Source organism: Nerophis ophidion, linkage group LG12, assembly GCF_033978795.1.
Source record: "Nerophis ophidion isolate RoL-2023_Sa linkage group LG12, RoL_Noph_v1.0, whole genome shotgun sequence".
In the NCBI taxonomy this organism is placed as follows: Eukaryota; Metazoa; Chordata; class Actinopteri; order Syngnathiformes; family Syngnathidae; genus Nerophis; species Nerophis ophidion.
In genome coordinates this window covers 18,387,460-18,404,687 of record NC_084622.1, presented here as the reverse complement: position 1 = coordinate 18,404,687, position 17,228 = coordinate 18,387,460, and the positions used below count along the sequence as shown (strand labels likewise).

The window sequence follows — 17,228 nt, the reverse complement described above, 5'->3', positions numbered from 1 at the left end:
GTTTGGAATTTCACACAAAAATATTTTGTGACGACGTATTAATACAAAAAACATCACAGGTCAACAATCGTAAATCAAAGACCTGACCTCTTTCGAGGATCAGTAAGCGAGCCACAAAGAATGCATGTAAACACTGTTGTCATAAACGTATGTTACCTTTAGATGCCTAATGTCTATACTTGCAAGCTGACTAATGCTCGCTCCGAGCCGAAGCAAAATTGGATGTTTTGTTCACATTTTGGCATGTGCTAACATAGTTAACGGCTTAATGACAGCGAATTGACAATAATGGAGATTTATGTAAGTATGACAGATTTAATGCACTCGAAAAATCGACTTTGCACAATATCTCACGTAAATGTAGATGTAGACATAATGTAATTTGTAAGGTGTAATTTTGGATCCATGGTAAATTCAGAACGTATTTGCTATCTTATTATAAATAGAATGTGTAAAATTCCTTTATTGGATTTATTTGTGAACGCAGCCTGATGGCGTGCCTTTATGTTGAAGGCAAGTTCCGCCGACTTGGAAATACCCGCTCAATCTGTATGGTTGCCATGGTAGACAACCTGCAGTCCCGCCCTTTCAAATAGGCCCCACCCCTTAACCTCAATTGGATTGGCTAACATGTATGTCACTCTAAAAAGAGAGCAACGCCATTGGATCAGGCTGTTGTCAATCCCAAACGTCATGACTCAAATCACTTCCTTTTCCTTTCCCTGAGCCTCTCCTCGCTGTCATGTAACATGGTTCACCATCAACTCTGACAGCAGGACCACTTCGTCATTCTTTCTTCACCTGGTTACCGACTGAGCGTCCAACGTAGCGGGGATTCATGTCCAAAGACGGGCGCTATGATGGCCGGCGGCGCGGTGGCGGACAGCAGCGTGTGGGAGCGAGGAGCGGGCATGGAGGTGACGGGAGGGAGAGGTCTGGCAGTAACAGCTCGGGCTCCTCACATGGAGGAGGAAAGGGAAATAATGCCTCCATAAATGCTTTAAAGGTAACCTTTCTCATTACGAGAACATTGTGTTGGTCGAAATGTGTTTAGGTCTTCTTCGTCGATTGAAGGTCTTTGTGTGGCGCTTGGTCGGCTAACACAGCAGCTAGCTAGCAGCCATGATTAAACACATTTTGTGTTACCTTAATTACCTGCTTGTGCTACTAACTACTATACTTACCTGAGTGTGCTACTAACTACTATACTTACCTGAGTGTGCTACTAACTACTATACTTACCTGAGTGTGCTACTAACTACTATACTTACCTGGGTGTGCTACTAGCTACTATACTTACCTGCTTGTGCTACCAACTACTATACTTACCTGCTTGTGGTACTAACTACTATACGTATTTGGTTGTGCTACTAACTACTATACTTACTTGCTTGTGCTACTAACTACTATACTTACTTGCTTGTGCTACTAACTACTATACTTACCTGCTTGTGCTACTAACTACTATACTTACCTGCTTGTGCTACTAACTACTATACTTACCTGCTTGTGCTACTAACTACTATACTTACCTGCTTGTGCTACTAACTACTATACTTACCTGCTTGTGCTACTAACTACTATACTTACCTGCTTGTGCTACTAACTACTATACTTACCTGCTTGTGCTACTAACTACTATACTTACCTGCTTGTGCTACTAACTACTATACTTACCTGCTTGTGCTACTAACTACTATACTTACCTGCTTGTGCTACTAACTACTATACTTACCTGCTTGTGCTACTAACTACTATACTTACCTGCTTGTGCTACTAACTACTATACTTGCCTGGTGGTGGTACTAACTACAATACGTACCTGGTTGTGGTACTAACTACTATACTTACCTGCCTGTGCTACTAACTACTATACTTACATGGTTGTGCCACTAACTACTATACTTACCTGGTTGTGCCACTAACTACTATACTTACCAGGTTGTGCTACTAACTACTATACTTACCTGGTTGTGCTACTAACTACTATACGTACCAGGTTGTGCTACTAACTACTATATGTACTTGCTTGTGCTACTAACTACTATACTTAGCAGGTTGTGCTACTAACTACTATACTTACCAGGTTGTGCTACTAACTACTATATTTACCTTGTTGTACTACTAACTACTATACTTACCTGGGTGTGCTACTAACTACTATACTTACCTGGGTGTGCTACTAACTACTATACTTACCTGCTTGTACTACTACTATACTTACCTGCCTGTGCTACTAACTACTATACTTGCCTGGTTGTGGTACTAACTACAATACGTACCTGGTTGTGGTACTAACTACTATACCTACCTGCCTGTGCTACTAACTACTATACTTACCTGGTTGTGCTATTAACTACTATACTTACCAGGTTGTGGTACTAACAACTATACTTACCTGGTTGTGCTACTAACTACTATACTTACCTGGTTGTGCTACTAACTACTATACTTACCTGCTTGTGCTACTAACTACTATACTTACCTGCTTGTGCTACTAACTACTATACTTACCTGCTTGTGCTACTAACTACTATACTTACCTGCTTGTGCTACTAACTACTATACTTGCCTGGTTGTGGTACTAACTACAATACGTACCTGGTTGTGGTACTAACTACTATACCTACCTGCCTGTGCTACTAACTACTATACTTACCTGGTTGTGCTACTAACTACTATACTTACCTGGTTGTGCTACTAACTACTATACTTACCTGCTTGTGCTACTAACTACTATACTTACCTGCTTGTGCTACTAACTACTATACTTACCTGCTTGTGCTACTAACTACTATACTTACCTGCTTGTGCTACTAACTACTATACTTGCCTGGTTGTGGTACTAACTACAATACGTACCTGGTTGTGGTACTAACTACTATACCTACCTGCCTGTGCTACTAACTACTATACTTACCTGGTTGTGCTATTAACTACTATACTTACCAGGTTGTGGTACTAACAACTATACTTACCTGGTTGTGCTACTAACTACTATACTTACCTGGTTGTGCTACTAACTACTATACTTACCTGGTTGTGCTACTAACTACTATACTTACCAGGTTGTGCTACTAACTACTATACTCACCAGGTTGTGCTACTAACTACTATACTTACCTGCTTGTGCTACTAACTACTATAGTTACATGGTTGTGCTACTAACTACTATACTTACATGGTTGTGCTACTAACTACTGTACTTGCCTGGTTGTGGTACTAACTACTATACTTACCTGCTTGTGCTACTAACTACTATACTTGCCTGGTGGTGGTACTAACTACTATACTTACCAGGTTGTGCTACTAACTACTATACTCACCAGGTTGTGCTATTAACTACAATACGTACCTGGTTGTGGTACTAACTACTATACCTACCTGCCTGTGCTACTAACTACTATACTTACATGGTTGTGCTACTAACTACTATACTTACCTGGTTGTGCTATTAACTACTATACTTACCAGGTTGTGGTACTAACTACTATACTTACCTGGTTGTGGTACTAACTACTATACTTACCTGGTAGTGCTACTAACTACTATACTTACCTGGTTGTGGTACTAACTACTATACTTACCTGGTTGTGCTACTAACTACTATACTTACCTGGTTGTGCTACTAACTACTATACTTACCTGGTTGTGCTACTAACTACTATACTTACCTGGTTGTGGTACTAACTACTATACTTACCAGGTTGTGCTACTAACTACTATACTCACCAGGTTGTGCTATTAACTACTATACTTACCTGGTTGTGGTACTAACTACTATACGTACCTGTTTGTGCTACTATGCTTACCTGGTTGTGCTACTAACTACTATACTTACCTGCTTGTGCTACTAACTACTATACTTACCTGCTTGTGCTACTAACTACTATACTTACCTGCTTGTGCTACTAACTACTATACTTACCTGCCTGTGCTACTAACTACTATACTTACCTGCTTGTGCTACTATACTTACCTGCCTGTGCTACTAACTACTATAGTTACATGGTTGTGGTACTAACTACTATACCTACCTGCCTGTGCTACTAACTACTATACTTACATCGTTGTGCTACTAACTACTATACTTACCTGGTTATGCTATTAACTACTATACTTAGCAGGTTGTGCTACTAACTACTATACTTACCTGCTACTAACTACTATACTTACCTGCTTGTGCTACTAACTACTATACTTACCTGCCTGTGCTACTAACTACTATACTTACCTGCCTGTGCTACTAACTACTATACTTACCTGCATGTGCTACTAACTACTATACTTACCTGCTTGTGCTACTATACGTACCTGGTTGTGCTACTAACTACTATACTTACCTGCCTGTGCTACTAACTACTATAGTTACATGGTTGTGCTACTAACTACTATACATACCTGGTTGTGGTACTAACTACTATACTTACCTGCCTGTGGTACTAACTACTATACTCACCAGGTTGTGCTATTAACTACTATACTTACCTGGTTGTGGTACTAGCTACTATACGTACCTGTTTGTGCTACTATACGTACCTGTTTGTGCTACTATACTTACCTGGTTGTGCTACTAACTACTATACTTAGCAGGTTGTGCTACTAACTACTATACTTAGCAGGTTGTGCTACTAACTACTATACTTACCTGCTTGTGCTACTAACTACTATACTTACCTGCTTGTGCTACTAACTACTATACTTACCTGCCTGTGCTACTAACTACTATACTTACCTGCTTGTGCTACTATACGTACCTGGTTGTGCTACTAACTACTATACTTACCTGCCTGTGCTACTAACTACTATAGTTACATGGTTGTGGTACTAACTACTATACCTACCTGCCTGTGCTACTAACTACTATACTTACATCGTTGTGCTACTAACTACTATACTTACCTGGTTGTGCTATTAACTACTATACTTACCTGGTTGTGCTATTAACTACTATACTTAGCAGGTTGTGCTACTAACTACTATACTTAGCAGGTTGTGCTACTACCTACTATACTTACCTGCTTGTGCTACTAACTACTATACTTACCTGCTTGTGCTACTAACTACTATACTTACCTGCCTGTGCTACTAACTACTATACTTACCTGCCTGTGCTACTAACTACTATACTTACCTGCCTGTGCTACTAACTACTATACTTACCTGCATGTGCTACTAACTACTATACTTACCTGCTTGTGCTACTATACGTTCCTGGTTGTGCTACTAACTACTATACTTACCTGCCTGTGCTACTAACTACTATAGTTACATGGTTGTGCTACTAACTACTATACGTACCTGGTTGTGGTACTAACTACTATACTTACCTGCCTGTGGTACTAACTACTATACTTACCTGCCTGTGGTACTAACTACTATACTTACCTGCCTGTGCTACTAACTACTATACTTACCAGGTTGTGGTACTAACTACTATACTTACCTGGTTGTGCTACTAACTACTATACTTACCTGGTTGTGCTACTAACTACTGTACTTACCTGGTTGTGCTACTAACTACTGTACTTACCTGGTTGTGCTACTAACTACTGTACTTACCTGCTTGTGCTACTAACTACTGTACTTACCTGCTTGTGCTACTAACTACTGTACTTACCTGCTTGTGCTACTAACTACTGTACTTACCTGCTTGTGCTACTAACTACTATACTTACTTGCTTGTGCTACTAACTACTATACTTAGCAGGTTGTGCTACTAACTACTATACTTACCTGGTTGTGCTACTAACTACTATACTTGCCTGGTTGTGGTACTAACTACAATACGTACCTGGTTGTGCTACTAACTACTATACTTACCTGGTTGTGCTACTAACTACTATACTTACCAGGTTGTGCTACTAACTACTATACTTACCAGGTTGTGGTACTAACTACTAAACTTACCTGGTTGTGCTACTAACTACTATACTTACCAGGTTGTGCTACTAACTACTATATGCACTTGCTTGTGCTACTAACTACTATACTTAGCAGGTTGTGCTACTAACTACTATACTTAGCAGGTTGTGCTACTAACTACTATACTTACCAGGTTGTGCTACTTACTACTATATTTACCTGGTTGTACTACTAACTACTATACTTACCTGGGTGTGCTACTAACTACTATACTTACCTGCTTGTACTACTATACTTACCTGCTTGTACTACTAACTACTATACGTACCTGGTTGTGCTACTAACTACTATAGTTACATGGTTGTGCTACTAACTACTATACTTACATGGTTGTGCTACTAACTACTATACTTGCCTGGTTGTGGTACTAACTACAATACGTACCTGGTTGTGGTACTAACTAGTATACGTACCTGCCTGTGCTACTAACTACTATACTTACCAGGTTGTGCTACTAACTACTATATTTACCTGGTTGTGCTATTAACTACTATACTTACCAGGTTGTGCTACTAACTACTATACTTACCAGGTTGTGGTACTAACTACTATACTTACCTGGTTGTGCTACTAACTACTATACTTACCTGGTTGTGCTACTAACTACTATACTCACCAGGTTGTGCTACTAACTACTATACTTACCTGGTTGTGGTACTAACTACTATACGTACCTGTTTGTGCTACTAACTACTATACGTACCTGTTTGTGCTACTATACTTACCTGGTTGTGCTACTAACTACTATACTTAACTTGCTTGTGCTACTAACTTCTATACTTAGCAGGTTGTGCTACTAACTACTATACTTACCTGGTTGTGCTACTAACTACTATACTTAACTTGCTTGTGCTACTAACTTTTATACATAGCAGGTTGTGCTACTAACTACTATACTTACCTGGTTGTGCTACTAACTACTATACTTACCTGGTTGTGCTACTAACTACTATACTTACCTGGTTGTGCTACTAACTACTATACTTACCTGCCTGTGCTACTAACTACTATACTTACCTGCTTGTGCTACTATACGTACCTGGTTGTGCTACTAACTACTATACTTATCTGCCTGTGCTACTAACTACTATAGTTACGTGGTTGTGCTACTAACTACTATACTTACCTGGTTGTGGTACTAACTACAATACGTACCTGGTTGTGGTACTAACTACTATACTTACCTGCCTGTGGTACTAACTACTATACTTACCTGCCTGTGCTACTAACTACTATACTTACCTGCCTGTGCTACTAACTACTATACTTACCTGCCTGTGCTACTAACTACTATACTTACCAGGTTGTGGTACTAACTACTATACTTACCTGGTTGTGCTACTAACTACTATACTTACCTGGTTGTGCTACTAACTACTGTACTTACCTGGTTGTGCTACTAACTACTATACTTAGCAGGTTGTGCTACTAACTACTATACTTACCTGGGTGTGCTACTAACTACTATACGTACCTAGTTGTGCTACTAACTACTATACGTACCTGGTTGTGCTACTAACTACTATACGTACCTGTTTGTGCTACTATACTTACCTGGTTGTGCTACTAACTACTATACTTACCTGGTTGTGCTACTAACTACTATACGTACCTGGTTGTGCTACTAACTACTATACGTACCTGGTTGTGCTACTTACCACTATACTTACCTGGTTTTGCTACTAACTACTATACTTACATGGTTGTGGTACTAACTAACATACAAACTTCATTTTTCCATATGAGTTGGGAAATTGTGTTGGATGTAAATATAAAGGGAATACAATGATTTGCAAATCCTTTTCAACCCATATTCAGTTGAATGCACTACAAAGACAAGATATTTGGTGTTCAAACTCATAAACTTTATTTTTTTTGCAAATAAAAATTAACTTATTATTTCATGGCTGCAACACGTGCCAAATTAGTTCGGAAAGGACATGTTCACCACTGTGTTACATCACCTTTTAATGAGAATCACACATACTTTATCAATCCCCGAGGGGAAATTACATTTTCAACACAATCCCATTCAACATCAAACAAACATTACAGGGAGACAGAACAAGATTGCTGACGGGTCTGCCAATTTCTGGCAGGTGAGATACAGGTGAACAAGTGGGGGGAAATAAAAAAAATATGTCTAAGCCTGGGCCCCTGGAGAGGGGTTCCAGACTGAGGCCAAGGGAAAAAAAACAACTCATAGCCACAGCGCACATCCCTCTTACATACATGTAAGAGGGAAACATCAAAGAAAAGAAAGGTCATTAAAGACATTAAAAGACCAGAGCTGATGCAACCAGCCACTTCTACATACAGCTATGAATAAAATGTAAAAGAACCATTTACACTGTGGTGGCCTCTGCTGTGTTCCACGCCATCGTCTGCTGGTGTGGAGGGAGCATGGCCAGAGACAGCAGCAAACCCAACAAAGCAACCAAGAGAGCTGACTCCACTCTCGGCCGCCAACCAACTCCCAGCCAGTGTCCAGTCCGCATGGATGAGCGATAATACGTCCAAGGAGACTGAGGTGTCTGATACCTGCTCATTCAGCCGAGACACTGTGAAGCTTGTCCGTCCCGGCGCTCACTACTAGTTCCGCAGCCATGTCTCTTCATCTGCATCTCATCCAGTCTCTCCAAATGGACTCTGGTGTGGGGGAGACCCAGTAGCTGGTCTCCATGGCCAAAAGGCTATCCGGGAGGCAGATCCAGAAGTCCACAAAAAATCACCGCAGAAGTAACGAAAATGCCACCCCTTGTCACACAGTCCCAAAGGGTCCCAGACCAAAAGGAAAAAAAAAAATATATATATATATATATATATATATATATATATATATATATATATATATATATATATATATATATATATATATATATATATATATATATATATATATATGAAAACAAGAGGGGAACACAAAAGGATGACACAGGAGCACAGAGCTCCTGCAGACAGCAGCCGCTACAGCGGTGCCATCTTGGAAACACTCAATAAACGTTTGGGAACTGTAGAAAGTAATTGTTGAAGCTTTGAAAGTGGAATTCTTTCCCCTTCTTGTTTTATGTAGAGCTTCAGTCGTTCAACAGTCCGGGGTCTCCGCTGTCGTATTTTACGCTTCATAATGCGCCACACATTTTCCATGGGAGACAGGTCTGGACTGTTTTGCCACCTTTCTCAACTTCTTTGTCACGTGTTGCTGGCATCAAATTCTAAAGTTAATGATTATTTGTACAAAAAAAAAGTTTCAGTTTGAACATCTAATATGTTGTCTTTGTAGCGTATTCAACTGAATATGGGTTGAAAAGGATTTGCAAATCATTGTATTCAGTTTATATTTGCATCCAACACAATTTCCTAACTCATATGGAAACAGGGTTTGTACTTACCTGGGTGTGGTACTAACTACTATAGTTACCTGGGTGTGCTACTGAGTACTCTACTTACCTGGGAGTGGTACTAACTACTATATTTACCTGGTGTGGTACTACTATACTTACCTGAATGTGAGACTAACTACTATACCTACCTGGGTGACTGTGGAACTAACTACTATACTTACCTGCGTGTGCTACTAACTTTGTGCTACTAACTACTATACTTACCTGCGTGTGCTACAAACTACTATACTTACCTGCGTGTGGTACTAAATTTGTGCTACTAACTATTATACTTACCTGCGTGTTCTCCAAACTACTATACTTACCTATGTGTTTCGTTTGTATGTTTTTTTTTTTTTGTCCTGTCTAGCGATCTCAGGCAAAATATATATTTGATATAGATGCCCATATCGGCTGTTCACATTTACTTTACAATAGAGAAGTGTAGGATACTTCTCTTGTCGCCCTATTAGAATTTGACTTTATTCAATGTATTTATATTATCATTTTGTGCAGGTGGGGATAGAAAGAGAAAACAAGGAAGACGGGGGAAATTGTGGGGACAAGAGGGGATAAGACAGAGGGACATAAACAACAACAGCAAACACAATAATAACACCAATAGAGCAACATCAGCAAATACGATAAGTACAAATATGGTAAAAGTGATAGCAAAGAAGCAGTTAACGAGATAAATGATAATACGGAAATCACAATTAGCATTATTACACCCCAGAAATACAAATACCAATAGAAATACTGCTATAGATAATGAATAATACCAATAATTTACCTCTATTATCAACAATACAGTTGTTCAAATGCAACAATACATATACGTAATGATAACAAGAGATACAAAACAATGCAGAAAAATGGAGAGGAAGAAAGAGAAGCAACCTATTAGGGCTGCGAATCTTTGGTGGTCCCACGATTCGATTCAATATCGATTCTAGGGGTCACGATTCGATTCAAAATTGATTTTATTTTTTTCAATTCAACACGATTCTTGATTCAAAAATGATTTTTTTCCAGATTTTAAAATGATTCTGTATTCATTCAATACATATGATTTCAGCAGGATCTACCCCAGTCTGCTGACATGCAAGCAGATTAGATTTAAAAAAAAAAAAAAAAAACTTTTATAATTGTAAAGGACAATGTTTTATCAACTGATTGAAATAATGTAAATTTGTTTTAACTATTAAACAAACTAAAAATATGACTTATTTTATCTTTGTTAAAACATTGGACACAGTGTGTTGTCAAGCTTATGAGATGCAATGCAAGTGTAAGCCACTGTGACACTATTGTTCTTTTTTTATTTTTATAAATGTCTAATGATAATGTCAATGATGGATTTTTAATCACTACTATGCTGAAATTATAATTATCATTGATACTGTTGGTGATGATATTAATTTTTGTTTCACTACTTTTGGTTTGTTCTGGTGGTGTTTGTGTCTCCTCTCAATTGCTCTGTTTATTGCAGTTCTGAGTGTTGCTGGGTCAGGTTTGGTTTTGGAATTGGATTGCATTGTTATGGTATTGCTGTGTTTTGGTTTGTTGGATTGATTAAAAAAAAATATAAACAATAAAAATACAAATCGATTTAAAAAAAAATGAGAATCGATTCTGAATCGCACAACGTGAGAATCGCGATTCGTATTCGAAGCGATTTTTTTCCCATACCCCTAGCGTATATGTATGTGACTTATGACATGACAGTATGTGACGTGTGTAAGAATGTGCGCCTGCTTGTCAGTGAGAAGGAGAGACAGGAAAGAGTGAGAAGAGCCTGTAGTGTATTGCCCGCAGCTAAAAGCTACTGCGTGAGAACGTATACTGGAATATAACGATATAGTAATTTTCTATATCGCATAGTGACAAACCCGCGATATGTAGTGCATATCGATATATCGCCCAGCCCTACATATTCGTAATGATAAATAGAGATACAAAACAATGTAGAAAAATGAAGGGGAGCAAGAAAGAGAAGCAACCTATATTAACCATGTAGATTGTTATAGTAAGAATAGGTTAAGCTTTGTCAGTCTGCCATTACGTTTTTTCAAGGCGGTCTGTCATAACGTTTTTAGCATTCAATCAGACATTGTGAGGATTTGTATTTGTTTTCCTAAAAATAGACACATTTTGTTCTCTAAATTTGGCCCCCCAGGTCAAAATTGCCCAGGCCTGATATACGACTACTTCCAAAGTTAAATAATTAGAAAAAAAAAATTCTCTGATAATGTACAACTTTATTCTAGTATTTAATTTCTTCGCTGCACTTATACTCTGTGCGAAAAAATATTGAGAAAAAAATCTTAACGTAAATATTTACAAAGGGACTTTAGCTTTTGCCATCATATTCTCTTCTCCCTTCTCTTGCTTCTTACATTTGGAGTGTTTTGCATGCAGCGAAAACATGCACGCTTGTTTTTTTATTTTTTTATTTTTTTTCCTCAGCAGCCTATGAATCATCAAATGCGGAGTCCAATAAAATCTCGGCCGTCACTCTTATGCTGCTAATGCTAATACATAGTTGGACACACATTGTGCACACTGTCCCTTAGCCTGCAGCTACACTCTCGTCAGGTTGGGGGGGCTGTATGCATGACTGCGCAGAGTAGCGGCAGAAGGAGTGAGAGAAAGCCAGTGTGGGCTCAGATGAGAGGCGGAGAAGCCGCAAATATATCAAGCTGATGGACAGCAGCAGCCAGTGACTTTGGGGTCTCAGAAGTGGCGGCTCACGCAGCAGGGAGCTCTCTCTCTCTTTTTCTGCTTCAACCTGAGAGGACTTGACCCAAGTTGCTATGACATTGTCGACCGCACAGTGGGAGTCTATTTTGGTCCCGCTGTCAGATGGCCATGGCCTCTTGTACAAGTGAGGGGGAGCTGGGTGCTTGAAGTGGGCAGCAACAGTATGTCAGGGCTGCAAGAGGACCAGCAGCCTGCTTCCGCACACTTCTTCTATTCCGTATGTATTCGCTCACTTTCTAGCTATGTTCGGAGCAAAACGAAACCTTATACCTGTTCCTTACTCAGCACCGCCTTGTGCGAATGTGTTCACGGTGAAGGAGTCTTCACTGTGTCCTCTACCACTTTTTTCAGCTCAAGTTAAAGGGGTCCAGCATGTGGGTGATGCAGGGTAGGGATTCTCTGGTACTTGAGTGATGGAGCACCAATCTTGTCACAAGTGTGTGATCTTAATCGTGAGAATAAAAGCGCAGGGTACTCCACATATTAAGAATTTTGCTCACCAAAAATAGGTCAGCTGGGCATCTTTCTCTCCCGAGGCCATTAAATGGTATGAGAACCAGTGCACTTTTTGCCTACGCATCATGAATTGTGATTAGACTTGAAGAATGACTTCTAAAAAGATGCATATGCTCTTTGCTTGACGTAATGTTTGCCTGGCGTTTGAAGTGCACCACTCTGCTTTCTGACGGCTGGTTAAGTAGTTTGCCTTGATAATGTAACTTTTCGGGAAACGATTGAACAAGATGTTCCATGAATATTGTAACAAATGATTAAAACACCTGCGGATTATTTATGTTTAATACAAGCCCTTGTCTTCTAGCCATGTCTAAGTTGCTGTAGGTTTTAGCTGACATCACATCAGTTATTAAATAATGCAGAGGCAGTAGAGTCCATTCTGCTGAGAGGGAACACAGTGAATAGAAGGTGCCAGAAGTCAAGTACATCTTGTGCTCTCTGTCTCTTTTTATTACGTTGTTTTATCACACGCATCGTGCAAAGCACATTTCTTGTCCAACATTTTGGTGTGGCAGAGCTGTTGGGGGAGGATGTAGGGACATCCAACTGCCATGTTTTATTACACAGCCTGCCCTTTCATTCAATTAGCAAAAGATGTGAGGAGTCGTGCGCGCCACAGTGTTTGCTTGCTTTGAGCTTTTACAGCCCCTGATGCATACTCAATGTGTAGGTCAGCCATGATGCATGTTGGGCGCAAAGCGGGTTAAAGCCTCAAGGAGTTTTCTTGTCACAGTCTTGCTTCCCTCGCACTCAGCTGCCTGCAACCCCTCGCCAGGGACGCAACATATTGCTGGATGCAGCGTATTCTCCTACATCAGGGGTGCCCATTACGTCGATCGCGAGCTACCAGTCGACCGCGGGGGGTGTGTCAGTCGATCTCCAGCCAGGCTTTTAAAAAAAATAGACCTAAAAATTTGTGATCATCAATCTTCACCAAGACGTCACTTAAATTACATTCACGGTACCGGAGGGTCTTGTGAGATGACACTGGCTGCTGCAAGATCATTATTATGAAAATATGACCGAGAGGAAGGCGAGAAACACTTTTTATTTCAAGACTCTCGCGCCGTACCTTCCGTCAAAACTCTAAAGGCCGACTGCACATTTCCTATATTCACAATAAAAGCCCTGCTTCATGCTGCCTGCGCTAACTAAATACAGAGTCTCGGAAAACTGGCGTGCACAAGCGATCCCTCAGAAAGCTGGCGTGCACATCACTTGTGCACGTCAGCTTTCCGAGACTCTTATTTTGTTAGCTCAGGCAGCATGAAGCAGGGCTTTTATTGTGAAGATAGGAAATGTGCAGTCGGCCTTTAGAGTTTTGACGGAAGGGACGGCGCGAAAGTCTGTTGAAATAAAAAGTGTTTCTCGCCTTCCTCTCTGTCATTTTTTTCATAATAATGAACTGGCAGCAGCCAGCGTCATCTCACAAGACCCTCGGGTGCCGTGAATGTCAATCAAGCAAGCTGCGGAATTTGCCGCCAATGTTTTTCTTGTAAAGTGTATGGAAGCTGGATGAATTAGATGCCAAAAACCAACCACTTTCATGTGGTATTGTACAGAAAGGACAACTTTTTTTCTCTTCCATTTGAAAATGTGGGCGTTATCATTACTGTCTGATTCCAATCAATGCAAGTCATCAGAATCAGGTAATACACCAACTTATATTCTTGTCTTTGTGAAAGAAAAACATCTATATGTGTTACACATGCTTGTATTATCATTAAACACAATTAACTTGTTTACAAAAATGTCTCTTTCATAAATAAATAAATATAAATTATATATATAAATGAGGTAGATCCCTTCGAGTTGGTCAATTGAAAAGTAGCTCGCCTGCAGAAAAAGTGTGGGCACCCCTGTCCTACATGAAGTGTAATATGACAGCGTGTTGTAGCAGGCACTGATTTGATAACACACACGCTATTTCAGAACACTTTATTAAACTAGTAACCATAGCAACAATACCAAGTTAAAATAAGTCAAGTCAAAATAAAAACTAGCACAGCTTTTTGCTCTAACAATATTTTGGCATATACAAACCCCGTTTCCATATGAGATGGGAAATTGTGTTAGATCTGAATGGAATACATCCATCCATCCATCCATTTTCTACCGCTTATTCCCTTTTGGGGTCGCGGGGGGCGCTGGTGCCTATATCAGCTACAATCGGGCGGAAGGCGGGGTACACCCTGGACAAGTCGCCACCTCATCAATGATTTGCAAATCCTTTTCAACCCATATTCAGTTGAATATGCTACAGACAACATATTTTGATGTTCAAACTGATAAACATTTTTTTTGTTGTTGCAAATAATCATTAACTTTAGAATTTGATGCCAGCAACACATGACAAAGAAGTTGGGAAAGGTGGCAATAAATACTGATAAAGTTGACGAATGCTCATCAAATACTTATTTGGAACATCCCACAGGTGTGCAGGCTATTTGGGAACAGGTGGGTGCCATGATTGGGTTTAAAAACAGCTTCCCAAAAAATGCTCAGTCTTTCACAAGAAAGGATGGGGCGAGGTACACCCCTTTGTCCACAACTGCATGAGCAAATGGTCAAACAGTTTAAGAAAAACGTTTCTCAAAGTGCAATTGCAAGAAATTTAGGGATTTAAACATCTACAATCCATAATATCATCAAAAGGTTCAAAGAATCGAGAGAAATTACTCCACGTAAGCGGCATGGCCGGAAACCAACATTGAATGACCGTGACCTTCGATCACTGTATCAAAAACCGACATCAATCTCTAAAGGATATCACCACATGGGCTCAGGAACACTTCAGAAAACCACTATCACCAAATACAGTTTGTCGCTACATCTGTAAGTGCAAGTCAAAGCTCTACTATGCAAAGCGAAAGCCATTTATCAACAACATCCAGAAACTCCGCCGGCTTCTCTGATAAAAAGGGGCCCAGGAGCTTTGTATAGTGAAGCTCACTAGTATTATATATTACTAATAATATTAAGAGTATTTAAAAAGGGTTACAAAGGCCTATAGTTTAGCTGCTAATGACTTATGCGGTAACTGTTGTGTCATTTCCAGTTGGATTACTTCCAGAAAACTGTTATTAATCTTGTTAATCTACTGTTAATATATAGTGTTTTTCTGTTGTGACATGTCTCAGCTACACTTTTGTTAAAATGTAATAAACACTCATTCTTCTGTTGTTTTAATATTTTACATTTGTTTTGGGCAATACTAAATCCAAGTAGTTACAGGGGTGGTATTGGTCATTCCATTTCTAATAATTCACATTTTTCAACATCGTTGAATTTATTGATCACAACTATAATCAGACCAAAACACCAAATGGCGGCGTAACAATCTCAATTAATCATTAAAATGATTTCCTTATTACCTTTTTCTACATACAGTTTACATTTTTATATCAGTTTTTAATTAAATTTTAGTCTTCTGACAAATGTTTTTTTAGTTTTAGTCATATTTTAGTTATCTAAATTGATGGAGTTTAATTCTAGTTTTAGTCAACTAAATTCCTCAACAATTTATTCGCCAGTAAATTTTGTTTACTAATGTATGAAGGATAGTGTAATCATATTTTGACTGCTGCAGGTGCTTTTAAAATGGGCTTCATTTAAAGACTTGGATAGCATGCAGCATTAGGTTACATTACACTTTGTCAGCACTGGCTGTACTAATCCAGTTTGCAAGGGCTGTAGGACTGAAGGTACCCATGGCAACAATGCTGGCGCATTGGGTCATCAATGAAACTATGTGATTTTGGACAAAGTGACAAATCACAGGTGTCACTCCGCCTCCAAATGTTGCCACCTCTCCCGCTCTAAGCCAGAGTGTCTGGCATTAAGACATAAAATATAAATACATTTTCACTTCAGGACACAGACACTGTGTGCAACAATGTGTGTCGCATTATGCACTCAGGACCTTCTGTATTCTATTATTTCTTAGCTTTTTTGAAAGTCTCAAAATTAGTCCAAGGTGCATGATGTGGTGACATCCATGTAAACCAGTACTGTACATTGTTTTGAATGGAGAAGTCTTCTACACATACATTTTGGTTGTCTTGACACTCATGTTCTTTTAGCCTCTTAAAGTGCAGGATTTGAGTCTTAAAGGTGCACTGAGTTGGAACTAGCAGATGGAGATGTTAACATAAATACATGTTTTGTATTGGGGGAAAAAAAGGAAATCTTGGTTGTGGGATAAGGACATTGGTGGTTGGTATCTGTCTTATGTTGTATTGAAATACTATGGATGATTTTCAACTAGGGTTGTACGGTATACCCGTACTAATAAAGTACCACGGTACTAATCAATTAAAATCTGTATTTTACCACCTTTTGAAAAGTACCGGTACCGTTCTTTCATCTGAATGCTGCTTTGTGGCGGTGACTACAGAGGCGCATGACAAGTAGGGGTGTGGTAAAAAAAAATCGATTTGAATACGAATCGAATCTAATACGTTGTGCGATTCAGAATCGATTCTCATTTTCAAAAAATAATTTTTATTTTATTTTTATTTATTTATTTTTTTATTAATCCAACAAACCACTACACAGCAATACAATAACAATGCAATCCAATTCCAAAACCAAACATGACCCAGCAACACTCAGAACTGCAATAAACAGAGCAATTAAGAC

General features: G+C 39.2%; 1 protein-coding gene across 7 annotated transcripts in view; it reads left to right on the top strand.

The window, feature by feature from the left end:
• The first annotated feature begins 701 nt into the window (after nucleotides 1–701).
• Nucleotides 702–17,228, top strand: part of scaper (S-phase cyclin A-associated protein in the ER) — a 160,703-nt gene continuing 144,176 nt past the window's right edge. For 4 of the 7 annotated variants that reach the window (XM_061916973.1, XM_061916971.1, XM_061916974.1 and 1 more), the window contains exon 1: nucleotides 702–1,006. In XM_061916973.1, coding sequence (XP_061772957.1) covers nucleotides 839–1,006 — 168 coding nt within the window. In that variant the 5' untranslated portion in view covers nucleotides 702–838. Of the gene's footprint in view, nucleotides 1,007–11,967; nucleotides 12,289–17,228 lie in introns of those variants that run through there. The other 3 variants (XM_061916976.1, XM_061916977.1, XM_061916975.1) reach the window with 3 other exon arrangements.